Raw genomic sequence first — 27,754 nt, forward strand, 5'->3', positions numbered from 1 at the left:
GAAAAGATTAACCAAAGAATGTATATACATAATTCATAGATGGACAGTAGTTTGGGGAAGGCCTGGGGACTGGGTGGGAGCAGGGTGGAGAGGGGCATTAGAGGGGAAAAAGGGGGGCATCTATAATACTTTCAACAATAAAGATAAATTTTTTTAAAGAAGGAAACATGCCATCTAGTGAGAGCCCATGATTAAAATAGCTAAATTAGCTCTAGCTGTTTTGGCTCAGTGAATAGAGCATCAGCCTGAGAACTGAAGGGTTCCGGGTTCAATTCTGGTCAAGGGCACATACCTCGGTTGCAGGCTCTTCTGTTGCAGGCCCGGACCCTGGTAGGGGCGTGTGCAGGTGGCATCCAATTGATGTGTTTCTCTCACACTGATATTTCTCTCTGTCTATCCCTCTCTCTCCCATTCTCTCTAAAAATCAATGGAAAAAATATCCTCAGGTGAGGATTAAAAAAAAGCAGCCAAATTAAGTTGACCTCTAATCCTATGCTGCTTTATGCTTTATAAAAAGGATCTAAAATTAATGAAACATACGTTTTTGCAAATTTTGTAGTGTGTTTTTTACCCATCCTCATTGTAGGTAATGGATTTGTAGCATGTCTTTGGATTTGGATCTATTTGATTTAGCTTTGATCTTGTGTTTTTGTAGATTCTTATATTACTATGCAGAAATACTGACAGAAATACATGTGCTTTACAGTGCACAGTAGAAATTCTGAAAACCTTGTTACCTAAAAATTTTCTTTTCAGAGGTATTTTACGTAGGCAGAATGTGTTAGAAATTAAGGTTTTCCCATGTGGAAAATGATCTTCTTTGTGCTATTTGAAGGTATGGGAGTTATGGGAAATAAAATATAGTTTAGTATCACCCAAGTTGTATGATAAAATTAGAACAGAAAAGTTTAACATGGAAACTTGGAAGCGAATTACTGTTAACAGATGAACAAATCTGGAAAACTTTCTCTTTGTCTTACGGTAAGGGGGAAAATCAACTATTTTACCTTTAGAAATAAAAGGACAAATTATGGTATGCGAAACTTTGATTGTACTCTTATAAACTAGCTTTGATTTCTTGAAACATGATAGAATACCTGTAATTTTTTTTCTCTATGTGTAACAAATTTCAGACCCCCTGAAAATAACTCTTCTATTGAGATATAAATTCTGAATTCTACTTAAAAAATTTAGGCACTTGGTTTTGGTGTGTATATGTTTGTGTGTGTATGTTAAAAAATATGAGCAAAGACTAACCAATGGACACAGACAACAAGGGGGTGAGGGCATGAGTGGGGGGTGGAGGGGTAATGTGGGGATAAGGACACAAATGTAATAACTTAATCAATAAAGAAATTAAAAAATAAAAACAAAATAACAAAACAAAAAACACACACACAGAAGAAAAATAGGTGGCAAGCTTATCTTCTGGACATTTGTCTTAGCGATGTTTTTGTGTCTCTAACTCGAAATGCAAGGGAAACAAATGCAAACCTCCCCCAACCCAGACACACACACACACACACACACACACACACACACGTAAAAATCAAAGAAAAACAAATAGGACTACATCAAACTTAAAAAGTTTCTGTACAACAAAGAACCCATCAACAAATTGAAAAGGCAATCTACTGAATGGGAAAAGATATTTGCAAATCATATGTCTTATAAGGGGTTAATATAAAAAATATATAAAGAACTCATAGAACTCAATAGCAAAAAACCCAATTCAATTAAAAGTGGGCAGAGGATCTGAAATATATACATATTCAGTGGAATACTATCCAGCCATAAAAAAATGAGATATCATTTTCAACAACATAGATGGACGCTGAGTATATTATACTAGGTGGAGTAAGTTTGGAGAAAGACAAATGCTATATGATTACTGAAATCATTATGTGGAATATAGAAGATAGCACAACAAAACAAACAAAAACAGCCCTAACCGGTTTGGCTCGGTGGATAGAGCATCAGCCTGCAGACTTGAAGGGTCCCAGGTTCGATTCCAGTCAAGAGTATGTATCTTCCCAGTAGGGGGTGTGCAGGAGGCAGCTGATCGATGTTTCTCTTTCATCAATGTTTCTAACTCTCTATCCCTCTCCCTTCCTCTCTGTAAAAAAATCAATAAAATATGTTTTTAAAAAAACCCAAACAAACAAAAAAAAACATAGAGACAGACAACAAGGTGGTGATTACTAGAGAAGAAGAGGGTGAAGGGAGGGGGAAATAAAAAAGGGGGGTCAATTGTTTAGTGATGGATGAAAACTAGACTTTTGGTGGTGAGCATGATGTAGTATATGCAGATATAATGTCATACATGTGAAACTTATATAATGCTGTAAACTAATGTTACCTCAATAAAACAACCCCCCCCCCAAAAAAAATAAAAATATGAGCAGAGTCAACTATAAATACTATGAGGCAATTTACTAATAACATGTGGCAGTTTAATTAGGTTCAGGACTTTGTTACTTACTATTCTTGTTATATCTGAACTGGATTTTTCCCCCTACCAATTACCAAGCAGTAATTCTTTTTCTTTTCTTTTTCTTTTTTTTTTTTTTTTTTGATATTTTATTGATTTTTTACAGAGAGGAAGGGAGAGAGATAGTTAGAAACATCGATGAGAGAGAAACATCGATCAGCTGCCTCCTGCACATCTCCTACTGAGGATGTGCCTGCAACCCAGGTACATGCCCTTGACCGGAATCGAACCTGGGACCTTTCAGTCCGCAGGCCGACGCTCTATCCACTGAGCCAAACCGGTTTTGGCAGCAGTAATTCTTTTGTTGGACCTCTGAAATGATTACTTTTAGGACCATTTGTCATCTGTTTCATATATGCATACTAGTGGAATTTTATGCCTCATTGGTCATTACTTTTGATTGTTCTGTGATTATTTTATTATTTACATGAAGACTGTATGATATTAGTTTCAATTAGGGTTGTCATGTAACTCATCACTCAATTTGGTTACTTTTGAGAGTTGAAAAGGGCTGATATTAATTATCTAAGAACAACAGATATAAACCAAGACTGGCCCACGCAAACCAAGATATATGAACATCCCGATTAATAAGTTTTTGATTACAAGTAACAGGAAACACAACTCAAACTAATTCAAACAATAAATGAAATGTATTGGCTTGTGTACCCAAAAGCCCAGTGTTTGGAAGTGCTACAGGTACGGATTGGTGAGGAATTTGGTTTTCTTTTTCTACTTTCTAGACTCTTAATTCAGTGGTTCCTAATCTGGGGCACATGCCCCTCAGGGGGGCAGTTTGATTTTTAAGGAGGCCAATTTGAGAATGAGTTATTAACAATGAATTTTTTTGCATTTGTTATAGTTCTAGGGGCCTCATATACAGTATATAAATATATATAGTGACACATGTATACATTTCAGTTCTCTATGTTTTGAAACTTATTTTTTCACATCACTTTATATTATTTTTTTTTTTAACAATTTCTTCGTGACTTCTACCTCAGTACTTCAACTGTCCTTTCTTTCTTTTATTTTTCTCTTTCATGGATGCCATGTTCTTTGGAAGCTTGTTTAGGCCAAGGTAATGGCTTTTTAGGCTTCCTCGTAAGTGAATAGGAGTTCTTTTTGAATAATAAGAATTATATGTCACGGGGGGGGGAACATCAGGATTTTAGAGATGCTGAGGTGAGGCATGGCAAAAAAAAAAAAAAAAAAAAAAAAAAGGCTGGGAACCACTGCTCTAACTTCTATGGCTGACTTCCCTTATAGTTGTTGGATGGCTGCCAATAGCAATTTGGGATATATTCTCCTTTATAACTAGACTAGAGGCCCAGTGCACAAAAATTTGTGCACTCGGGGGGAATCCCTCAGCCTGGCCTGTGCCCTCTCACAGTCTGGGATCCCTCAAGGGATGACCACCTGCTGGCTTAGGCCTGCTCCCTGGGGGATTGGGCCTAAGCTGGCAGTCAGACATCCCTCTGGCAGCCCGGGAGCCCTTGGGGGATGTCCACTTGCCAGTGAGAAGCAGGCCTAAGCTGCAGTCGGACATCCTTAGCACTGCTGAGGAGGCAGGAGAGGCTCTGAACATCACCGCTGTACTGGCAGCCATCAGCCTGGCTTGTGGCTGAGCAGAGCCCCCCCTGTGGGAGCGCACTGACCACCAGGGGGCAGCTCCTGCATTGAGTGTCTGCCCCCTGGTGGTCAGTGTGTGTCATAGTGACCAGTCATTCCCAGTCGTTCTGCTCTTAGGGTCAATTTGCATATTACCCTTTTACTATATAGGATAGAGGTCTGGTGCATGGGTGGGGGCCGGCTGGTTTGCCTTGAAGGGTGTCCCAGATCAGGGTGGGGGTCCAGCTGGGGTGCCTGGCCATCCTGGGTGAGGGGCTGATGGCCATTTGCAGGCTTGCCACAGCCCCTTCAGGGTGGGGGTCCCCCCTGGGGTGCCTGGGCAGCCCGGGTGAGGGGCTGAGGGCCGTTTCCAGGCTGATCAAGCCCCCAGCGGGGACCCTCACCGCATGGGGGTGTGGCCAGCCTGGGTGAGGGGCTGATGGCTGTTTGCAGGCTGGCTACAGCCCCTTCAGGGTGGAGGTCGCTGCTGGGGTGCTTGGCCATCCTGGGTGAGAGGCTGATGGCTGTTTGCAGGCTGGCCACAGCCCCTTCAGGGTGGGGGTCCCCCCTGGGGTGCCTGGCCAGCCTGGGTGAGGTGCTAATGGCTGTTTGCAGGCTGGCCACAGCCCATTCAGGGTGGGGGTCCCCCCTGGGGTGCCTGGCCAGCCTGGGTGAGGGACTGATGGCCGTTTTCAGGCTTGCCACAGCCCATTCAGTGTGGGGGGTCCTGCTGGGGTGCCTGGCCAGTCTGTGTGAGGGGCTGATGGCTGTTTTCAGGCTGGCTAAGCCCCCCAGCAGGGACCCTCACCCCTCGAGGCTGTGACCATCCTGGGTGAGGGGCTGATGGCTGTTTGCAGGCTGGCCATGGCCCCCAGCCACCCAAGCTCCCAGTGGAGGCTGGCTGGAAGCAGGTATCTGGGGTTTATTTATCTTCTATAATTGAAACTTTGTTGCCTTGAGCCGAGGCCACAGCCAGCCAGGGCAGGCAGGAAGCTTGGCTTCCTCCATCACCGGGGCAACCAAGCCTCCTGCTTGCTCCAGCTCTGTGGCTGCCGGCCGCCATATTGGTTGGGTTAATTTGCATATAGTCACTCTGATTGGCTGGTGGGCATGGCTTGGGGTGTAGCAGAGGTGCGGTCAATTTGCATATTTCTCTTTTATTAGATTAGATCAGCAGGAGAGAGCGGACATCTATAATACTTTCAGAAATAAAGATAAAACATTCTTATTATATAACATAGAATTCTTCCTTTAACATATAAGAGTTTTAAACTCTGTTAGATATGTTTCAACTAATCTATGTGACTAGGGGAATGTCATGTGTTGATTGTCTTAGATATGGGATATCTGAATATCACTGCGGCAAAGAGGATGGGATTACCCTGGTTCTCTTGGACTAGTCAAGAGTCCATTCAGAAAATTGGTGTAGGGATAGTCTGTCATGGAAAGCAAGGAAGCTAAATGAAGGGGAATGGATGGAATGAATGTTTGGGAAGCAACTAGAATGTTCAATGTGAATTTCAGTGTCATTTCTTATTTGAATTTTCCCGGACACACCTTTTGCTAGTTTCTGCAAGAGCCTAGCATACTGCAGAGGTATTTTTCTTGTAGTGAGAATGTGTGGTATAAAGTCACTTAGTAGCCTGGCAAGGGGAGACAAAAAGAAAACTTACCCATTTTTCCCTTTTTTCTTATAAGACTCTAATGATAATTTTTTTTTTTTTTACAGACTAATAGGGATGCCAAAGGAAAAATATGATCCTCCAGATCCTCGCAAAATTTATACCATCATGTCAGCAGAGGAGGTAGCCAATGGGAAAAAATCTCACTGGGCAGAATTAGAAATCTCGGGTGAGTAGAATCTGAAGCATTTAATTCAGGGTATAATAGCAATAATGAACAAGCGTTGAGTATTGTTGTATTTATTTCTTTGTTGTATATTTTTCATTAGATGAACTAATCAAGAAAATATACACTGAGATACTAATGTTTAATTTATCTGTTTTATCTAATATATTTGTTTATAACTTTTCTTTTAAGATTAGTATCTTGAGCCAAAGTTGGCATCTAGAATTAAAGACATTGGGAGTTCAGTTTCTAAGTAAAATAAGGTTTTTAAATATAATAGACTGGAGGCCCGGTGCACAAAAACTTGTGCATTCGGCGGTGGGGGTGGGAGGGGCCCTCAGCCTGGCCTGTGCCCTCTCACAGTCTGGGACCCTTTGGGGGATGTCCACATGCTGGCTTAGGCCCGCTCCCCGGGGGGATCGGGCCTAAGCTGGCAGTCAGACATCCCTCTGGCAGCCCAGGAGCCCTCGGGGGATGTCCACTTGCTAGCAGGGAGCAGGCCTAAGCTGCAGTCGGACATCCTTAGCGCTGCTGAGGAGGTGGGAGAGGCTCCTGCCACCACTGCTGTGCTGGCAGCCATCATCTTGGCTTGTGGCTGAGCAGAGCTCCCCCTGTGGGAGCGCACTGACCACCAGGGGGCAGCTCCTGCATTGAGTGTCTGCCCCCTGGTGGTCAGTGTGTGTCATAGTGACCAGTCATTCCCAGTTGTTTTGCTGTTAGGGTCAATTTGTATATTACCTTTTTAATATATAGAATAGAAGCCTGGTGCACGAGTGGGGGCCAGCTAGTTTGCTGTGAAGGGTGTCCCGGATCAGGGTGGGAGTCCCATTCGGGTGCCTGGCCAGCCTAGGTGAGGGGCTGAGGGTTGTTTAAAAGCTGTCCACACCCCCTTCAGGTTGGGGGTCCCCACTGGGATGCCTGGCCAGCCTGGGTGAGGGGCTGATGGCTGTTTGCAGGCTGGTCAAGCCCCCCAGTGGGGACCCACACCCCCTTCAGGGTGGGGGTTCCTACTGGGGTTCCTGGACATTCTGGGTGAGGGGCTGAGGGCCATTTTCAGGCTGGCCACACCCCCTCAGGGTCGGGGTCCCCACTGGGTTGCCTGGCCAGCCTGGGTGATGGACTGATGGCTGTTTGCAGGCTGGCCACAGCCCCTTCACTGTGGGTAGGGGGGGGTCCCGCTGCGGTGCCTGACCAGCCTTGGTGAGAAGCTGAGGGCCGTTTTCAGGCTGGTGATGCCCCCTGGCGACCTAAATTCCCAGCCTCTCCTTTTTTTCTTTTTTTCCAGCGTGGGCTGGAAGCAGGTATCTGGGATTTATTTATCTTCTATAATTGAAATTTGTAGCCTTGAGCGGAGCCCAGGGCAGACCAGGGCAGGCGGGAAGCTTGGCTTCCTCCATCGCCAGGGGCAACCCAAGCCTCCTGCTCGCTCCAGCTCTGCAGTCGCCGCCATCTTCATTGGGTTAATTTGCATACTGGCTCATGATTGGCTGGTGGGCGTGGCTTGTGGGTGTAGCAGAGTGATGGTTAATTTGAATCTTTCTCTTTTATTAGTGTAGATTTTGTTTTGGCTATTGTAATTATTTTTATTGTTTTTAACTTTTACTTTTTTCCTGTACAGACTAATTATTTTTGCAAATTGAAATCTTTGCCAATCTCCTATCTCAGTGTTGGCAGAGTAGGAAATCTAGAAGCTGTCTGTTTATTCTAACACATGTGATAACTGTGTTATATGACCTTACGTATTTAGGATTTGTTAAAATTGAATAAGAGTTCCAAAAATGCTTAACCCCAATCTAACAATGAGAACATAAGATAAACTCAACTAAAGGATGTTCTTCAAAATACCTAATTGGTCGTCAGAATTGTCAAGGTCAGAAAAACAAGGAAAGACTGAGTAACTGTCATGGATAAGAAGAGACTAAGGAGACAGAATGCCTAAATGCAAAATGGTATCTTGAATTAAATCTTGGAACACAGAAATGTAAAAATGGGTTAAATCCAAATTAATTTATTAATAGTAATGTATAAGTGTTAATTCCTAGTTTTGACAAATGTACCACCCTATACAATAAAGAGGTAATATGCAAATTAACCCTCCCGCTCTTACAAGATGGCTGCCTACGACCAGGCTGGCAGGGGGTTTAGTGAGGGATGACCAAACGACTGAACACCAGGCTGCGTGGGGTGAGCAGGCTAGCAGGGGGTCACCTGGGGGCGACCAGCCGGGCAGGGAGGCAGTTGGGGGTAACCATGCTGGTGGAGGTAGGTGCAGTTGGGGGTGATCAGGCTGGCACGGGAGGGAGGCAGTGAGGGGTGATTAGGCTGGCGGGGGGGGGCACTGAGGGGTGATTAGGCTGGTGGGGGGGCAGTTTCGGGTGACTAGGCCAGCGTGGGGGGGAATTTTGGGGTGACCAGGCTGGCAGGGAGGGGACAGTTGTGGGAGACCAGGCCGGCAGGGTAGGGCATTGGGGTGATCAGTCTTGTTGGGGGGGGGCAGTTAGGGGCGACCAGGCAGGCAGGTGAGCGATTAGGAGCCAGCAGTCCCGGATTGTGAGAGGGATGTCCGACTGCCGGTTTAGGCCCAATCTCTGGGATCGGGCCTAAACCGGCAGTCGGACATCCCCCGAGGGGTCCTAGATTGGAGAGGGTGCAGGCTGGGCTGAGGGGACCCCCCCCTCCCTACCCCATGCACAAATTTTGTGCACTGGGCCTCTAGTGGTAATATAAGATACTAATATTAGGGGAAATTGGATGAGGGGTATACAAGAACTCTGTATTATCTTGGAACATATTCTGTATATCTAAAATTATTACTGTTAAAATTGCATTAAAAATAGAATATGAGTACTGTTTTTTATGAATTGATGTAAAATACAGATTATATAGGCTTTCATTTGGAAGAGTTAAACCAACATTATAGTAGGTCCTTGGGTTACGTCGGAGATCTGTCCCTAGTGTGCGACGTAACGCGATTTTCAGTGTAAGTTGGAACCCACCTACATAAGCACCTATGTCACTCACATGGAGCACATACACAGCATTAATGAAGTGAAACAGTAAAAAAAGTTTAAAAGAAAGATAACAATTCCTGACCTTTACCTGTGGTAAATACTATCTAATAAAAGAGTAATATGCAAATTGACCATCACTCCAACACACAAGATGGATGCCCCCATGTGGACACAAGATGGCTGGCAGGGGAGGGCATTTGGGGCAGTCGGGCCAGCAGGGGAGCAGTTAGGTGTCGATCAGGACTGGCAGGGGAGTGGTTAGAGGCAATCAGGCAGGCGAGTGGTTGGGAGCCAGCAGTCCTGGATTGTGAGAGGTGGGATTGGGCCTAAACGAGCAGTCAGTCATTCCTCGAGGGGTCCTAGATTGGAGAGGGTGCAGGCTGGGCTGAGGGACAGACCCCCTATCCCATGCATGAATTTCATGCACCGGGCCTCTAGTAAATAATAAAAAACATAAAGCATGTATATACATATGTCACGAAATGACAGAACTCTTTTTTTTATATATAAATAAATGGGAGATGGCGATGTAACCACGAAACGACATACGTTGAGTCCGACGTAACCCAAGGACTGTCTGTATAGCATCAATAGCAAGAATCACCTTTGCAGTTAACTAAAAGTGGACTGGGTGAATAGGTGATAGATGATTAGAAGCACGAATATGAGCAAATCCCATTAGGTTAACCTAGAGTTTCTCAAAGTGGCATTGCTGACACATAGGTCCGACAGTTCTTTGGGGTTGGGGGCTGTTGTTGTGCACTACAGGATGTTTAGCAGCTTTTCTGGCTCCTACCCACTAGTTGCCAGTAGCACTATTCTAGTTTTTTTTAAAATATATTTTTATTGATTTCAGAGAAGGGAAAGAAGAGAACTATAGAAACATCAATGATGAGAGAGAATCATTGATTGGCTGCCTTTTGCACGCCCCCTACTGGGGATTGAGCCCACAGCCTGGGCATGTGCCCTTGACTAGAATCGAACCCGGGACCCTTCAGTTCACAGGCTGATGCTCTATCCACTGATCCAAACCAGCTGGGGCAGCACTTTCCTAGTTTTGACAACCAAAAATGTCTCCAGATTGCCAAAGTCACTTGGGGAGCAAAATTGCCTCTGGTTGAGAACCACTCCATTAAATCCTGGGTAGAACTGAAATACATTTCTCTTGGGAACTTTGTTTCCCTTTTAAAATGCAAAATCCTCGTTGGCATCTTAAGCCTGATTATAGATAGCATGAAAGAACCCTGGACAGAAGTTCTAAGTTTGAATTTACTGCTCATTAGCTACATAAAAAGTAGCATTTCCCTTTTGAGATTTTGTGCCCTCTCTACCTTCCACTGCTTTTTAAAAATCAATTGTTTGAAAAGTGTTATATAATTAAAATACCATTTTACTTTTGTAAAGTTTATAAAATAATCTTCATATAAATTATTAAGGTCATGTTACATTTTATAGAAGCTGAGGCGAGGTGATTTGCCCAGGCTTATGTATCTAATAAATAGCAAAAATCAGCTGAACCGGTTTGGCTCAGTGGATAGAGCGTCGGCCTGCGGACTGAAAGGTCCCAGGTTCGATTCCGGTCAAGGGCATGTACCTGGGTTGCAGGCACATCCTCAGTAGGAGATGTGCAGGAGGCAGCTGATCGATGTTTCTCTCTCATCGATGTTTCTAACTCTCTATCCCTCTCCCTTCCTCTCTGTAAAAAATCAATAAAATATATTTTAAAAAAATTAAATAGCAAAAATCGGAAATCTGAACCATGTCTTCTGACTTTCTAGTGCATGTTCCACCATAACTATAAGATGCTGACTGATTTGTAAAACTCAATGTGTGTGACTATTTCCTTGAGTATGTTTACTTAATGGAAAATATTAAACCGGAGTTAATGTACAATTGTGTCTTTTGGGGGTTGAATGGTTTTCCTGGTGGCTAATCTAAAGTTGGTCTGCTCAATATCACAGTAATTACTCTTGTCTATTTAAGTTTGTAGACTAATTTGGGCCCTAGATATGGATAAACCATGCACTGTAATTTTTATGGAGTATATGAGAAATACTTTGTTTTAGGACTATGCTAAAAAAAAAAAATCATGATTGTTCTACCACAAAAGCTCAATTCAACCCAGGGTTTTTCCTTGAGACCTTGTGATCACCGTGATTCCAAGGGTCTTCCCATTATTCCTCATCTCATTTAATACACAGAAGATCCGTGAGAAAGAATGGTTGTCAAGTGAAAGTGGTCTGACATTCAAGAAGGGCCAGGTGTGTTTGGAAGCAGTCAACTGGCATTAAATGCAAAATTAAAATGTCAAAGATAACAATATCTGTATATTTTTGCAGGCTTTTCTACCACTTTTTAGTTCTTGTAGTTCAGTCTTTGTCTTGGGCCTAGAATTTAATGCTTAATATTTTGCCTTTTAGGTAGAGTGCGGAGCTTAAGTACATCACTTTGGTCATTGACACACTTGACAGCGCTGCACCTAAATGACAATTTCCTTAGTCGCATTCCACCTGATATTGCCAAGCTTCATAATCTGGTTTACTTGGATCTGTCATCCAATAAACTCAGAAGTTTACCAGCAGAACTAGGAAACATGGTGTCTCTCAGGTGAGGAAATATTGTAGATATGACTCACTATATGAAATTCTAAATTTACCAAGTAAGAAAATTATGCAATGTTACTTGTAGTAGGATTTCCATGTGTGTTTCTAAGATCAAATGATATAAAATGAACACAGTGTTTGAGTTGGCCTCCCTTGAACATTTCTTTTTCTTCCTTTTAATTTGGAGGTTTCTGACTAGAAATGTGCTTGTATTGCCAAGTTCTTTTGACAGACTTGAGGTAGGGTGGAAATACAATATACGTCTGACTTTTGGCTCAAGTGTATGCTCATAAGACTAATCAGAAATAATTGAGAAAATATAATGTACTTATTAGTAAAACTTTTAGGAACATATCTCTGTTTCATATAATCTTTTATATATATATAAAAGCCTAATATGCAAAGTGTCCCCTCGAGTGTTCGACCAACCAGGAGTTCGATCGCTCACTATGACGTGTGCTGACCACCAGGGGCAGCACGGAATGAAGAAAGGCCCCGGCTGGTAGCCGGCAGTCGCTAGGGACCCTACCCATGTACAAATTTCGTGCACTGGACCTCTAGTACTTACATATTACAACTCCTCAAGGAAACCTTAAACAGTGGTTCTCAACCTTCTGGCCCTTTAAATACAGTTCCTCATGTTGTGACCCAACCATAAAATTATTTTCGTTGCTACTTCATAACTGTAATGTTGCTACTGTTATGAATTGTAAAGTAAATATCTGATACGCAGGATGGTTTTAGGCGACCCCTGTGAAAGGGTTTTCGACCACCAAAGGGGTCGCGACCCACAGGTTGAGAACCGCTGCTTAACACCTGATAAGTAGATTTATTTCTAGTCCTTCAGGGGTTCTTTAAGAATTTCTCCATAGGAGAAAAATTTGTAGAAATATTAAGACCTTGAATAAATGTTCTCAATACAAACAAGGATTGCTTTTCTATATTGTTTATATGCTGAGTAGTAATTTAAAAGATTTTTGTCATGGTTAAAATGAAACATACTGTTTTAAAATCTTGTTTCTCACCATCCTCTTACTATATGTTTTTGTTGCATTTCTGTTTTTTAAAAAAAGACTTTTTAATCATTGAATAACAGGGCTATTTATTTTTTTCTATAGTTTGCACAAAATTTTATAATCATAAACTCAGACCTTATTTATGCTGTCATATTATTTATACCATACTAATGCTTTATTTTTTTATTTTTAAATATTATTTATTGATTTTTAGAGAAAGAGAGAAAGGGAGAGAGAAAGAAACATCGATTTGTTGTTTCACTTATTTATGCATTCATTGGTTGATTCTTGTATGTGTGCCCTGACCAGGGATTGAACCCTCAACCTTGGTGTATTGGAACAATGTCCCAACCAACCGAGCTACCTGGCCCAGGCTCCTATGTTTTATTTTTAATGTTTATGTTCTATGTCAGTGACTATTCATCAGAGTATCTTGATGTGATTATAGTTGTAATCGGTTATAAAAGTTGATACAGTTGATTGGCTATTGATTACAGTTAAATCCTGAACTTTGTAAAAATTTTATTTTTTCTATGAATTAGACTAGGTTCAAGGATATCTGTTGTCTTTGAACACTAAGAATATCTGTCACTGGCATTTGGATGAAAGAGAAAAGAGGGTAGATTTAGCCTGAAAATGATATGCAATTCCTACACCTTTAATAATGAGTAAATTATAGAAACACTGTTAATAGTTGTGGCAGTTACACATTTTGTAGTACTTTAATATTACACAACAATTTTAGATAAACATATAAAAATGTGCCTTGAATATATACAGCACTCATGGTATGTTAGAGGGAAAGTTAAGAAAAGTAATTGTAGATATTAATAAAGCTTGATAAATTCAAGTAAAACGTTTTTGTTTTTTTAAACAGGGAATTGCTTTTAAATAACAATATGTTACGGGTTTTGCCTTATGAACTTGGTCGGCTCTTCCAGCTACAAACTCTAGGTTTGAAAGGTGAGTGATACATATTTTTTTAAATGTAGTATTAACACTCAGTATTGAGGTATACTGAGCCCTTTAAAGACTATTTAAATTTAAATTACTTGTTTAGGTTTTAGTATAATTTTGAAAATGGGACTATACTTTTTCTTGAAAGGAAAAAGTGGTTCTTTGGTATTGTGTTTCAGGATTTCAACATGCAGCCATCTTTTTAACAAACTTTTGTGGGGGAATGTTTTGTTTTTTTAATTTGACCTTTAACTTTCTGTAAAACTCGAAAATTTCTTAGAAGAGACAATTCAAATTAACAGTAGTTTTTTTTCTGTTGTTTTTTTCTTCTTCAATGACTTAATAGCTGGAATATCCCATGTCAGGTATTGATAGAGTACATAAAATAGCATCAACATATTATATTGTAAGAGGGAAAACATTGTAACAGTAAAAATGCACTATATCTAGTGAGTATAATTATTCTAAATAAAATATATTAATCCAAAATACATGCTCCACTGATAATTTTATCTCAGTTAGTTTGAAAGTTGTACTCAATTTACATAAATACTGAAATTTGTATAGTTTTCTCTTATGTTCTAGCAAAAGAAGAGGGGTTAATTTAAATTCAGATGTACTGTATTGGTGCATTTTATTCTGTGCTCTTGAGGAATAAACATTAATTAAAGCCATATAAAGTATACACTTTCATGTATTTTGTTTTCCTCCTTCAGAGATTATTTGAGAGTTCCTGAACATGTTTTGTTTGCATTTGCTTATGTCATATAATGGAGTATTAAAAAAAGAAACTTGAATAAGAGTGAAAAGAATGCTGACATTATTGGTTAAAATGACAGAAAAGGCTTCTTTATACAGTTAACCCTTTATAAATTGTATAATTGTACGAATGGTTAAGTCTTAGTTTTTAGTTTCTCTCTAGGATATTTTGGATTTTTAAAATTATGTATGAAGTGGAAAAATATTTTCTTTGAGAATTAACCCAAGGCATGTGAAATTTAACTGTTGGGATATTTTACCTAATTCTATATATGCTATAACTCATTTTTATAAATGTGGTTAAAACAGCCATCCAGCTAGAGTTGGAGTATAGGCAGGTCTGTTCCTTATTAAAAATAATTATGGAATGGTTGTCATTTTTTTATAATCTTAGATTCTAGAAGTATGAAATTCATACTTTTATACTGATTATAGTCAATTATTTTTGTCTCTAAGAATAACCATTGTTTCAACATCAGAACAGAATATTGATAGAGAATACATCAATGAGAAATGAATAATTTACTATTGAGCCCAGTGGACTTATCCTTTGAACTGCATTTAACAATTCTTGAAAAAGCACGTATTATATATACTGTTTCATAACACTAGTCCATGCTATCTCATGTATGGACATGTTCCCAGAAAATTTATATTAAGTATCAACTGAATGTATCATTCTGAATATCTATTATCTTCTTAGTCCTTCATTCTATTTTACTGGTTAAATGTTAGTCTTCTAAATTACAGTAGCCTTTATCCGCAGGAGATATGTTCTTGTTCTAAGATCCCCCCAATGGGGATGCCTGAAACTAATGATAATATCAAACCCTATATATACACTGTTTTTTCCTACACATACATAACTGTGATGAATTTATGAATTGGCACAGTAAGAGATGAACAACAACTAATAATAAAATAGAACAACTATAAAAAAAAGTAAAAGTTACGTTACTGCATAACTTTTAGATATTTAATTGTGCTATACTCACTTTTTAACTTAAAGGAAGAACTTTATGGCTTCTCTTGGGCACATCTGAATTGCAGAGCATTGGGGCCATTTTTAAGTAAAATAAGTGATACTTGAACAAAGCACTGTGATACCTCTACAGTTGATCTGATAACTGAGATGCTAGTAACAGGCAGGTAATGTAATGTATCCACTGTGGTTACACTGGACAAAGGGATGATTCACGATCTGGATGGGATGGCACAAGATATCATTACGCTACTTAGAGAACAGCATCTAATTTAAAACTTATGAGTTGTTTATTTCTAGAATTTTTTGTTTTATATTTTTGGTCCTTGGTTTACCATCGTGTCACTGAAGCTATAATAAGAGGAAGACTATTCTCTTTGTCTGGACTTTAATCCTAGTGCCCTTTTGTCTACTGATTCATAGTTGTTAAAATCTCTTCTTAGACCACTAGTCTTTTGGATGAGGCACCAGCTCTGCTTCGCCAACTTTAACTCAGCTTTGTTCATGGCTATACATAAATTGCTTTTCATTAAACTTTAGTTTGTTCTATGGCAAATACCTATATGCAGCCCTTTTCTATAAGAGCCTCTTTTTCTGGCAGTGCTACTTATTGTTCAGGTGATCCAGTACAGAAGAACAAGGACCTTTTAGAAATGAAAGAAAACCAGTGCTTTCTGCCTTCTTTCAAAAGTTGAGGAGGGTGAAAACAGGATTGGCTTCATAAAGCAATTGAAGAAATAAAATGTCCCAAATGAATGGTAGCTTTATATTCTTAGGAAGGTAAAACTTGAAATAATTTCTTAATCAGTTTTAATAGCCACATAGTGGTACTTTGTGTTAAAAAAGGAGAAGAGAATGGAATGGAAAATTTAAAATAGCACTGTGATATATGTAAATGACACAATGAGAATGAATTGCCTCTGGGATTCCTTTTTGTCTTTTTTTAAATTCCGTTTTGTCTTGAAACTGGCAAAAGGAGTGCCTTTTTTTCTGTTTCCCTGTGTACCTCTGAAACACAGATACTGAAGTTTTGATAATGATTTTGATGATCTTGGTCCAACAAGCTAATTTTTAGAAATTCTATTTTGAGATTTAAGGAATGTGTATAGAAGGGTAGGGTATTTGAGGAATAAAGATAAAAAGGCCAATTTTAAAACTAAAGAAATAGCTAGTCCAGTAAATTGAAAGTATTCTCTTAAGTCACTTAAAAGTCTAAAATGTATTAATTTTATGGAAGAAAAGGTATAAGAGCAGTTCTCACACAGTTATTTTAAATAATTTAGAATTCATGTCCTAATGTGTTGGGCAATACTTTTTCTGAGATATGGTTGAAGAGTTGTCCTCAGGCATTGATGTAATAAAAATTAAGAACTTCAATAATTGTGAAAATTTCTAGGTTTCTGCCAAGAATTACTTATCTCTCAAAATAAAATGGGCTGTGGCAATAGATTCTTTTACTTGTAAAATTTTTTATTCATGAAATATATAAAAGATTAACAACATGCATTTTAAAAAGAAATAATAAAATGAATAGCTATACACTCATCTAACATTCTCAGTACCTTTTTAAAAAAATATACTTTGAAAATCTAATTGTCTTCGTAAAGAATCAAAGTACTTATTTCTGTGTTAAATAATGAGCTTCTGGAAATCAGTAAGAGAACAGTCTAGTACAGAGCATGTTAATAGTTAATATAAGAGCATAAATAACTATAAAATATAGAAAGTTGATAACCTTATGCATAATTATAATGCCAATTGAAATTACACTCAGTTTTCACCTATCAGTTTGGAAGAGTTCCAAAAGTTTTGTCAAATAACTGTTGGTGAGATTATTAGGAAATAAGCACAATCACATTTTGTTGGTGTAGACCTGTACATCTTAAGTTTCCTATATTCCTTTTCATGATTGCATCTTCATCCCTTCTCCCAGAAATTATTACTGTCCTGAATGTTGTGTTAGTTATTCCTTTACTTTTCTTTCAATCATTCAGCAGATATTGATGAGCCAGATGCTAGAGTTACGTATGTATCTGTTATGGGTGTTTTAACCTTTATATAAATCGAATCGTACTGACTATAATTTTCTATGACTTGCTTTCTTTTTTAGCTTCATGTTTTTATGATTCAGCCATATTCTTGCATACATGTAATTGTAGTTTATTTGTTTCATTGTTGTGTTGTATTCTGATATATAAATGTGCTGTAATTTATTCATTCTATTGTAGATACTTAGTCTCCGCCCCCCGCCCCTGCACACACAATTTTTTGCCTACTCTAAACAATGCAGCCATGAACATTCAGGCCTGTACATCGTTGCTTTATTATGTAATGCCATAGTGTTTTACAAAGTAGCTGAACTAAAATACATTGCCAAAAATAATATAGTTTCCATTTTTCTTCTTTTCAACCCTTAATATTGTCAGACTTACAAAATTATGCCCATTTTTTTTTTTTAGTATGAAACAGTTTCTAGTTGTACTTTTAATTTGCATTTTCCTAGTTGCAAATAAGATTGAGCATCTTTTCATATATTTATTGGCCATGTTTTTTCTGTGGAATTGCTATGGATATTTTTTGCTCATTTTCACTTAGAATATTTGTTTCTTATTGATTTGTAGCAGTTCTTAATTTTTGTCTATTTTGTATTGTGAATGCCTTCTCCTACTCTGTAGCTTTTCTTTTTGTTTATTGGTATCTTTTAATGGATAGAGTTGGTATTTTTATTATAGTTGAATTTAAAAACCTTTCATGGTTAGTGTACATTATGTCTTGTTAAATAAGTCCTACCCTACCCCAGATCAGATACATTTTCCTATATTACCTTCTAAAAGTTTTGTAAAGTTTTGCTCTTCATAGTTAATTTTTTCATTCATTTGGGTTTTTATTTTATTTATTTTTTTATTTTTGAGAGAAAGGGGGAGGAAGAGGGAGAAAGTGATAGAAAAATCAGTGATGAAAGAGAATCATTGATTGGCTGCCTCCTGCACACCCCACACTTGGAATGGAGCCCACAACCCCGGGCATGTGCCCTGACCAGGAATTGAACTGTGACCTCCTGGTTCATAGGTGTAAGCTCAACCACTGAGCCACACCAGCCAGGTTGGAATTGTTTTTTAATATGGTATGAGGGTTCTTATTTGGGGAGGGATCTAATGTTGTTTTTTCCCTATGAATAACTAATTGTTTCAGTACCATTTAGTGAAGAGTTTCCCCTTTTCTCACTGATTAGCAAAGTAACCTCTCATATATCAGTTATGTCTACGTCTATTTCTAGGATCTTCTGTGTATCCAGTAGTCAGTTTGTCTAACCCTATACTAATGACTAAATCATCATAATTATTGTTACGGCTTTATATTAAGACTTGATATCTGGTTTGCGAATTCCCCTGACATTTTTATTTTGCACTAGCTGTACCCGGCCACGCGTGGCTGTGGCTCAGTCTGGTTAAATGGAAAAGAAAGAAAAGAAAAAGCGCACGTTTCTAATATGTTTAATTTCACAATGCTTGTGGCTATACAATATTTTTTGTTGTTCCATTGTCTGTGCAGATATAGAGATTGTCTGGTTTGCCGACTCTAGAACACGCAACATATAATTGTCCATGTGAGAAGCAATCCATGTCTAGATCTAAACCGCACAATTCTAAAGATTGGCCCTGAGTTTTGTTGATGGTGGTTGCAAACGCCAATCGAATTGGGAATTGCAGTCTCTTAAATTGAAATGGCATATACATTGGAATCATAGGAATGCAAGGAATGAGGACATCTTCATCTTTGAAAGGTCCTGTCAAGATTGTTGATTCTACGATGTTGCTCATTAATTTTTTTACTGCAAGCCGCGTGCCATTGCAAAGCTTTGGCAGGTTGATATTTCGCAACATAATAATTGGCACGCCGATTTTCAATTGCAGTACGTGCGGTGGCATCCCTGGCAGATTGAGTGAATTCAAAAATTCTGTTGGATAATTAACTGCTTCATCTGCTTCCACAAGTGTTGACGGACTTGTATGTGACTGCCTCGCTTTGAATGTTAGACTGAATAATATTGTTACGTTTGTAGACGTCTTTGTTCTTGGCCGCAAGAATAGCTCGTTCACTCAGCCAATCGTGATTCTTATAATTGGCTAAAATATTGGGAAATACTTTTTCAACCAATTCTTCTTTTGACGTCACTAAATTGCAGAAGTTATGAGGCAATGAAATTCGTCCTGAGGTCAGATCAACCGGCACCTTTCCGTTCCAAATTTCCAGCAATTGATGTGAGAATATCTCAGCTGATCGATGGTTTTGCAGCTGGACACGCATATTTGTAGTTAATTTTATCTACAATTTATAATTGTAAACAGAAACATTGAAATGGAATCATAAAATATTTAGTATAGCGTGTGTTGCTTTTACGTCCAACAGATGGCGCTGTTTTTCAAAAACATGTTTTTACCTGTCACAGGTGTGACATCTATATAATAGTAGGTATATAGGTATATAAAAACACGTGCGTATTCGAATTCAACGTTGTATCAAAATTTCAAAGCAATCGGTGAAGAATTTTCAGAGATTTAAGATTTTGAACAAATGAACATTTACATTTTTTTTTTCAGATTGTTTTTTTTTTATTAAATATTTATTGTTCAGATTATTACATTTGTTCCTTTTTTCCCCCCCCCCATAACTCCCCTCCTCCCAGTTCCTGCCCCACCCTCCGCCCTCACTCCCCACCCACTGTCCTCATCCATAGGTGCACGATTTTTGTCCAGTCTCTTCCCACATCTCCCACACCCCTTTCCCCCCCAAGAATAGTCAGTCCATTCCCTTTCTATGTCCCTGATTCTATTATAATCAACAGTTCATTCTGTTCATCAGATTATTTATTCACTTGATTCTTAGATTCACTTGTTGATAGATGCATATTTGTTGTTCATAATTTGTATCTTTACCTTTTTCTTCCTCTTCCTCTTCTTAAAGGATACCTTTCAGCATTTCATATAATCCTGGTTTGGTGGTGATGAACTCCTTTAGCTTTTCCTTATCTGTGAAGCTCTTTATCTGACCTTCAATTCTGAATGATAGCTTTGCTGGATAAAGTAATCTTGGTTGTAGGTTCTTGCTATTCATCACTTTGAATATTTCTTGCCACTCCCTTCTGGCCTGCAAAGTTTCTGTTGAGAAATCAGCTGACAGTCGTATGGGTATTCCCTTGTAGGTAACTGAGTTTCTTTCTCTTGCTGTTTTTAAGATTCTCTCTTTATCTTTTGCTCTTGGCATTTTAATTATGATGTGTCTTGGTGTGGTCCTCTTTGGATTCCTTTTGTTTGGGGTTCTCCGCGCTTCTTGGACCTGTAAGTCCATTTCTTTCACCAGGTGGGGGAAGTTTTCTGTCATTATTTCTTCAAATAGGTTTTCAATATCTTGCCCTCTCTCATCTTCTGGCACCCCTATAATTCTGATGTTGGTACGCTTGAAGCTGTCCCAGAGGCTCCTTACACTATCCTCGCATTTTTGGATTCTTTTTTCCTTTTGCTTTTCAGGTTGGATGTTTTTTGCTTCCTCGCATTTCAAATCATTGACTTGATTCTTGCGCTCCTCTGGTCTGCTGTCGGGCGTCTGTATAATATTCGTTATTTCAGTCTGTGTGTGCTTAATTTCTAGTTGGTTCCCCAATATAAGATCGAGGGTCTTATTAGTTTTCTTGTAGATCTCATTAAGTTTATCGGCGGCTTCTAAACAGTTCTTGAGAGACCTTAAAAGTGTGGTTCTGAACTCTATTTCTTCCATTGACAATTTTGTCCTGTTTCTTTGTCTCCGCATTTTGTTATGCTTCCTTGGTGCACCCCCTAGTGGTCTTTGTTCGAAGTCTTATAGATAAATCTTGATTGTTGTAGCTAATTCCAGGGAGGGTTTGACCTCCAGGCCAAGTGGCTATGAGAATCAGCTGTGTCAGCAGTGAGAGAACTTCTGTCCTCTAGGGAGGTGCTAATCTAGCCTTTGCCTGAGGCTATCCGGCAAATGGTTCTGCGCTGGGCTTGGGCGGGGCGGGTCGCACAGGATCAACAGAGTGGGCCGGAGAGAGCAGTTATGGCGGCTCTCAGTCCTGTCCCCAGGGGCTCTGCCTCTCTGAGTCCCAGCACCCGCTGCAAAGCTGGGAGAGAAAGCTGCACTCGCTCTGACCGAAGCCAGACAGTCCCGCTTCTCCCGTTTGAGTCTGGGTCCCTAAAGACTCGCCCGGATCTGGTGCTCAGAGTCTGCGACTCCCTCCCGATTGAAAACAACAACCGCGCCCTCCGCCGCCAGCCCGCTCCGCACACTCCGCACCTCAGAATTTGACTTCAGCACTGCGCCTCCTCTGAGTGTCTGTATGCGTTTCTCCTTCCTCCTAGTTGTAGGACTTCCACTCAGCCAGTGTTCCTGTGGTTCTGGGTGATGTCCCTTCCGTTTTTTGGTTTCACTTTTGAAGTAGTTGTTCAAAGCAGCAAACTCCGGCGTTAACCTATGCCGCCATCTTGGTTCTCCACGAACATTTACATTTTTATTTATATAGATTGTCTTGGCAGTTTGGTTGTCTTGGATCTTCCTCAGACATAAGAAACAACTTGTTACCTTTCATAAAAGCTGTTGTGACTTTGGAATTGCATTGAATATCTGAGTTAATTTAGGAAGAATTTACATCTTAATTACCCATAAATTTGTGCATTCTCTACATTTATTTAGATCTTACTTAATGTCTTTGAATAAAATTTTATAACTTTCTGCACACTGGTCAAGCACATCTTTTGTTGGCTGATTCTAGGTACTTTATAAGTTTTTTTTTCCAATTATAAACTCTGTCTTTTTATTTTAAAAGTTTCTTTTCCTACTTATTTACTCTTGTATACAGATACAATTTTTTTGAAAAATTGATTTTATAGTAAGCCTTTTTGATTCTCATTCTTTCTAAAAACTTGTTTGCAAATTCTTTTGGGTTTTGTATGCAGGTAATAATTTCATCTCCTAATAGCGATAGTTTTGTTTCTTCCTTTTAAGTTATTATATATATACATATAACATAATATTATATGTTATATAAATATATGTATAATAACTTTTTTCTTATTTTAATGTACTAATAACTAAGGTGTGTAGTACAGTATTGAATAGAAGCATTAAATTGGGCATGCTTCTATTCCAAATTTTAAAGGAAATGCTTTTAATATTTTTCCATTAAGAATATTTGCTCTGGCCCTAGCTGGTTTGGCTCAGTGGATAGAGCATCAGCCTGAGACCTAAGGGTCTCAGGTTTGATTCCAGTTAAGGACATGTACCTTGGTTGTAGGCTCCTCCCTTGCCCCTGGGTCCTGGTCAGGGCTTGTGCAGGAGGCAACCAGTCAATGTGTTTCTCTCACATCAGTGTTTCTGTCTTTCCATCTCTCTTCCCCTCTCTCTAAAAATCAATGGAAAAATATCCTCCAGTGAGGATTGAAAAACAAAAACCAAAAAACAAAAGAATATTTCCTCAGTATTTTTGATAAAAATTTTTTTTTTAGTTTCAGAAATTTTTTATTTCTACTTTGCTAATCTTTATTCAAGGGTTGAATTTTATTAAGTGCTTTACTTCATCTATTGAGATGATTATATTATTCTCATTTACTAGGAATTGCAGTTAAAAGAACTATTGAGGTTTTCTAATTGCTAATGAGTAAATTTTGTTGCACTGTATCTGTACTATTGGAATTTGTCAGCTTTTTAAGTTTTCAAACTTACTTGCATTAAAATGTTCATATATTTTCTTGATATAGTTTTAGGCTGTTCTATTTATAGCTATATTACCACCTCTTCATTTTTAAGATTAATTATTTGTGCCTTTTATTTTTCTGAGAGTCTCCTCAGGGGCTTGTCAGTTATGTTGTTTTTTCCAGTTACTCATTGTTGGCTTTTATTTTATTATCTTTTTAAAAATTAATCTTTATTGTTGAGATTATTACAGAGATCCCTCTTTTTTCCCCCTATACCTCCCTTCCACCCCACCCCAGGCCCTTGCCACCCTGTTGTCTGTGTCCATAGGTAATGCATACATGCATATTCCAGCACCCCCCCATATCCCCTTTCCTCTGAGAATCGTCAGTCTGTTCCATTTCCATGCCCTTGATTCTATTCCATTCACCAGTTTATTCTGTTCATCAGATTTTTTATTTGTTTGATTTTTAGATGCAATTATTGATAGATATGTATTTATTGCCACTTTGTAGTTCATATTTTTTAACTTTACCTGTTTCTTCTTCCTTTTCTTAAAGAATACCCTTCAGCATTTCATATAATACTGGTTTGGTGGTGATGAACTCCTTTAGCTTATCCTTATCTGTGAAGCTCTTTATCTGACCTTCAATTCTAAATGATAGCTTTGCTGGGTAGAGTAACTTTGGTTGTAGTTTCTTGCTATTCATCACTTTGGAAACTTTCCACTCCTTTCTGGCCTGCATAGTTCCTGTTGAGAAATCAGCTGACAGCACTCACTTGTAGGTAACTAATTGCTTTTCTCTTGCTGCTTTTAAGATTCTCTCTTTGTCTTTTGCCCTTGGGATTTTAATTATGATGTGTCTTGGTGTGGTCCTCTTTGGATTCCTCTTGTTTGGGATTCTCTGTGCTTCCTGGACTTGTGAGTCTATTTCTTTCACCTGGTAGGGGAACTTTTCTGTCATTATTTCTTCAAATAGGTTTTCAATATCTTGCTCTTTCTCTTTTTCTGGCACCCTCATAGTATGAATGTGGGTATGCTTTAAGTTGTCCCAGAGGCTCCTTACACTATCTTCATATTTTTGGATTCTTTTTTCATTTTGCTTTCCTGGTTGGATATTTTTTGCTTCTTCGTATTTCAAATCTTTGACTTGATTCTTGGGATCCACTTGTCTGCTGTTGGATCTCTGTATATTATTCTTTATTGCAGTCAGTGTATGCTTAATTTCTAGTTGGTCTTTTTTCATATCCTCCAGGGTCTCACTAAATTTATCGGCGGTTTCTAGAAAATTCTTGAAAAACCTTATAACCGTGGTTTTGAACTGTATATCCAGTAGTTTGCTTTCCTCCATTTCTGTCATTTGTGACCTGTTTGTCTCCGCATTTTTTTTTTATGCTTCCCTGTGTTGGTAGAGTGGCTTTGTATGCTAGGTGTCCTATAAGGCCCAGTGTCTCAACCTCCCCAATTACCTGAGGTGGACACTCTTGGTGCACCCCTTTGTGGTCTTTGTGCACAGTCTTGTTGTAGTTAAGCCTTGATTGTTGTAGGTATCCCAGGGAGGAATTGACCTCCAGGCCAATTGGCTGTGAGAATCAGCTGTGTCTGCAGTGGGAGAACTTCTGTGATGAAGACACCCTTCTGGGGCAAGACTTGCTTTAGTGGGGCTTTGGTGCTCACTGAGTCTGCCCCCTGAGTGTGTCCCTTATGGATATGAGGAGTTGTAATCTGGATGGTCCCCCTCTGACCACTGGGTACACTGGCTCTTGGATCTAAGGAGGTGCTAATTTAGCCTCTGCCTGAGGCTACCCAGCAGGAGCTACGAAGAGATCTGCAGATTCCCCTTCCTTGTTTGGGGTTTGGAGGTGCCCAGATGAGGCCCAGCTGTGAAGCAGTGCAAGCTGCTGTGGGGCCTTGGGCCTTCTCTTGGAAGTTCTGGGTCTGTCTGGCCCAGCTGCAGTTTGTTAGGTAATTTTCCGGTTGCAAAGGGCCGGGGCATTCATATGCAAAAGCCTCTGCCACAGCTTGGGTGGGGCGGGGTCTCAGGGAATAAACAGGGCGGAGCAAGCAGCTATGGCTGATCCTCAGCCCTGCCCTAAGGGGCCCCGCGTCTCAGTGTCCCGGTATTCGGTAATCCCTGCAAGCACCTTTGAGAGAAAGCCACCCTTGAGTTCCGAATTCTGCCCGCTGCCAGACAGTCCAGTTTCTCCCCGTATGAGTCTAGGTCCCCAGAGACTCACCTGGAACTGGAGTTCAGAGCAGTTGGGGGCTTGTGACTCCCTCCCGATTCAAAAAGACAGCCGCGTCCTCAGTTGCCAGCCCTTGCCGCGTGCGCCTCCGTACCTCTGCACTCCACCTCCACAGCTGCTCTGAGTCTCAGTGTGCTTTTCTCTTTCCTTCTAGTTGTAGAATTTCCACGCAGCCAGCCTTCCTGTACTTCTGGATGATGTCCGTTTTGTCTTTTAGTTGTATTTTTGAAGTTGTTGTGGGAGGCAGCACTTTCTGGTGTTTACCTATGCCGCCATCTTGGTTTCTCCCCCGCGTTTAATTCACTTTTAATGTATTTGCTGATATGGTAGAATTTATGTCTGTCATTTTGCTATTTATTTTCTATGTGCCTTATGTCCTTTTTGTTCCTCAATTAATGCCTTCTTGTTAAATGGATATTTTCCAGTGTACTGATTTACTTCCCTTGTTTCTTTGGTTCTGTTGAGTTGTTTTCTTAGTGGTTACCCTGAAGATTACAGTTAACATATTTTATAGTAATCTAATTTGGATTAAATTAAATTTAAAAAAAACTTTGTATCTAAAGCTCCATTCACTCTCATTTCTGCTGTTATTTCATAAATATTTTCATTTATACATTTTTTGCCCATAATTATAAATGTATAATTATTGCTGTATGCAATTGTCTCTTATATGACACGATTGGCCCGGTGCATGAAATGCCTGCACATTAAAAGGGGATTAATTAGAGGAAATATTTTAATATTGCTGTTTGTCCTTTCTCTATAATAGAAGTGTCAGAGATGGAAGAAGTTAGTAAAATGTATATGATCTCCTGTCAGAGTCTGGGGTGACTCTGGGACCCAGAGTCAAGTCCCCATCCACTCACAAGCGCCTCGAAATCATGCAAGACCCAGACCCGGCCAGCCCCACCCCCATTGGGCTAGATCCAGACCTGGCCGGTCCCACTCTTGTCAATCCCCACTGGGCGGGGGGCACAGCCTCAGGTCCCCTGGCCCAGCGCCGGGCTGGGGGCACAGCCTAAGGGCCCCCTTCAAGCTCCACTGGGCGGGGGCCACGGCCTGAGGTTCCCTGGCAAAGCCCTGGGATCCCCCATCAAGCCCTGCCAGGCAGAGGGCACGGCCTGAGGTTCCCCGTCCAGCCATGCTGGGTGGGAGATGCGACCTGAGGTCCCCTGTCAAGCCCCATGGGCGGGAGGGCGCGCGCAGCCTCAGGTCCCTGCTGATGGCTCGTTAAGGGTTAAGGCTTGTTACAGGAACTCGGCCTGCACTGTGGGTGCAGCCATCCTGTGTTATGGAAACCCCACCTCCACTGTGGGTGCTGCCATCTTGTGTTACGGAAACCCCCACCTCCGCTGTAGGCGCCGCCATCTTTGTGATGGAGTGATGGTCAATTTACATATCCCCTCTTTATTATATAGGATAGGAACAAAAAGAATTAAAAACAAAAATTACATTTATATGCACCTATGTAGTTATTTTACTAGTTCTCTTTTATTTTTTCATATTGATTCAAGTTACTGTTCAGTGTCCTTTTATTTCAACCTGAAGGAATCCCTGTAGTATTTCTTGTAGGGCTGGTCTGCTAGTCACTCAATTTTTGTTTATCTGAAAATGTCTTAATTTCTTCTTTATTTTTACAGGCTATTTTTACTATACATAGAATTCTTGATGGACAGTTTTTATTCTTCTTTCAGCACTTTTAATATGTCATTCTACTGTCTTTTGGCCTTTATGGTTTTGATGAGAAATCTGCTATTAATCTTATTGAGGATCTGTACATGAGTCACTACTTTCCCATTGCTTTGAAGGGTCTTTTTGTCTGTGATGTCCCACAGTTTTATTACAGTTTGTCTAGGAGTGGATCTCTTTCACTTTAACTGGCTTGGAGTTTGTTCAGCTTTTTGGATGTGTATAATGTTTTCATCAAATTTGGGATGCTTTTGATCACTATTTACTCAAAAATGTTTTTTCTGTACTTTTCTTTCTTCCTCTCTGGGACTCCCATTATGTTTATATTGGTACATTTGATATTGTCTGATAGATCTCTGAGCTCTGTTCATTTTTCTTCATTCTTTTTTCTTTCTGTTCCTCAGACTGTATAACATCAACTGACCCATCTTAAAGTTCACAGATCTTTTTTTTTTTTTTTTTACCTGATATTGTTCTTGAGCCCTTCTGTTGTACTTTTTAACATCATAAATTTTATTTTGTGTTAATTTCTATTTTTAATATTCTCAATTTGGTGAGACATTTCATACTTTTAAATTTTTAGTCATAATTTTCTGTAGTTCTTTGAACACATTAAAATAGTGGATTTTAAAAGTCTTTTTTAGTAAGTCCTTGCTAGGGTTTTTATTTTCCTTGGGGACAATTTACATTGATTGCTCTTTTCTTCTGTGAATGGGACATACTCTCTTGCTTCTTTCCATGCTAATTGTTTTGTTAAGAACTGGACATTTTAAGTAATATGGCAACTCTGAAATCAGAATCTCTTTCCTTCCCAGGGTTTTTGTTGTTGCTAC

General features: G+C 39.6%; 1 protein-coding gene across 8 annotated transcripts in view; it reads left to right on the forward strand.

Moving 5' to 3' along the window:
* The window catches only part of CNOT6L (CCR4-NOT transcription complex subunit 6 like), a 123,922-nt gene that overhangs the window by 38,464 nt on the left and 57,704 nt on the right, over positions 1-27,754 (forward strand). For 4 of the 8 annotated variants that reach the window (XM_059667698.1, XM_059667713.1, XM_059667688.1 and 1 more), the window contains exons 2-4: positions 5,832-5,953; positions 11,382-11,568; positions 13,458-13,543. In XM_059667698.1, the coding sequence (XP_059523681.1) occupies positions 5,842-5,953; positions 11,382-11,568; positions 13,458-13,543 (385 nt within the window). In that variant the 5' untranslated portion in view covers positions 5,832-5,841. Of the gene's footprint in view, positions 1-5,831; positions 5,954-11,381; positions 11,569-13,457; positions 13,544-27,754 lie in introns of those variants that run through there. The other 4 variants (XM_059667732.1, XM_059667722.1, XM_059667742.1 and 1 more) reach the window with 3 other exon arrangements.

The sequence above is a fragment of the Myotis daubentonii genome, chromosome 1, assembly GCF_963259705.1.
Source record: "Myotis daubentonii chromosome 1, mMyoDau2.1, whole genome shotgun sequence".
Lineage (NCBI taxonomy): Eukaryota > Metazoa > Chordata > Mammalia > Chiroptera > Vespertilionidae > Myotis > Myotis daubentonii.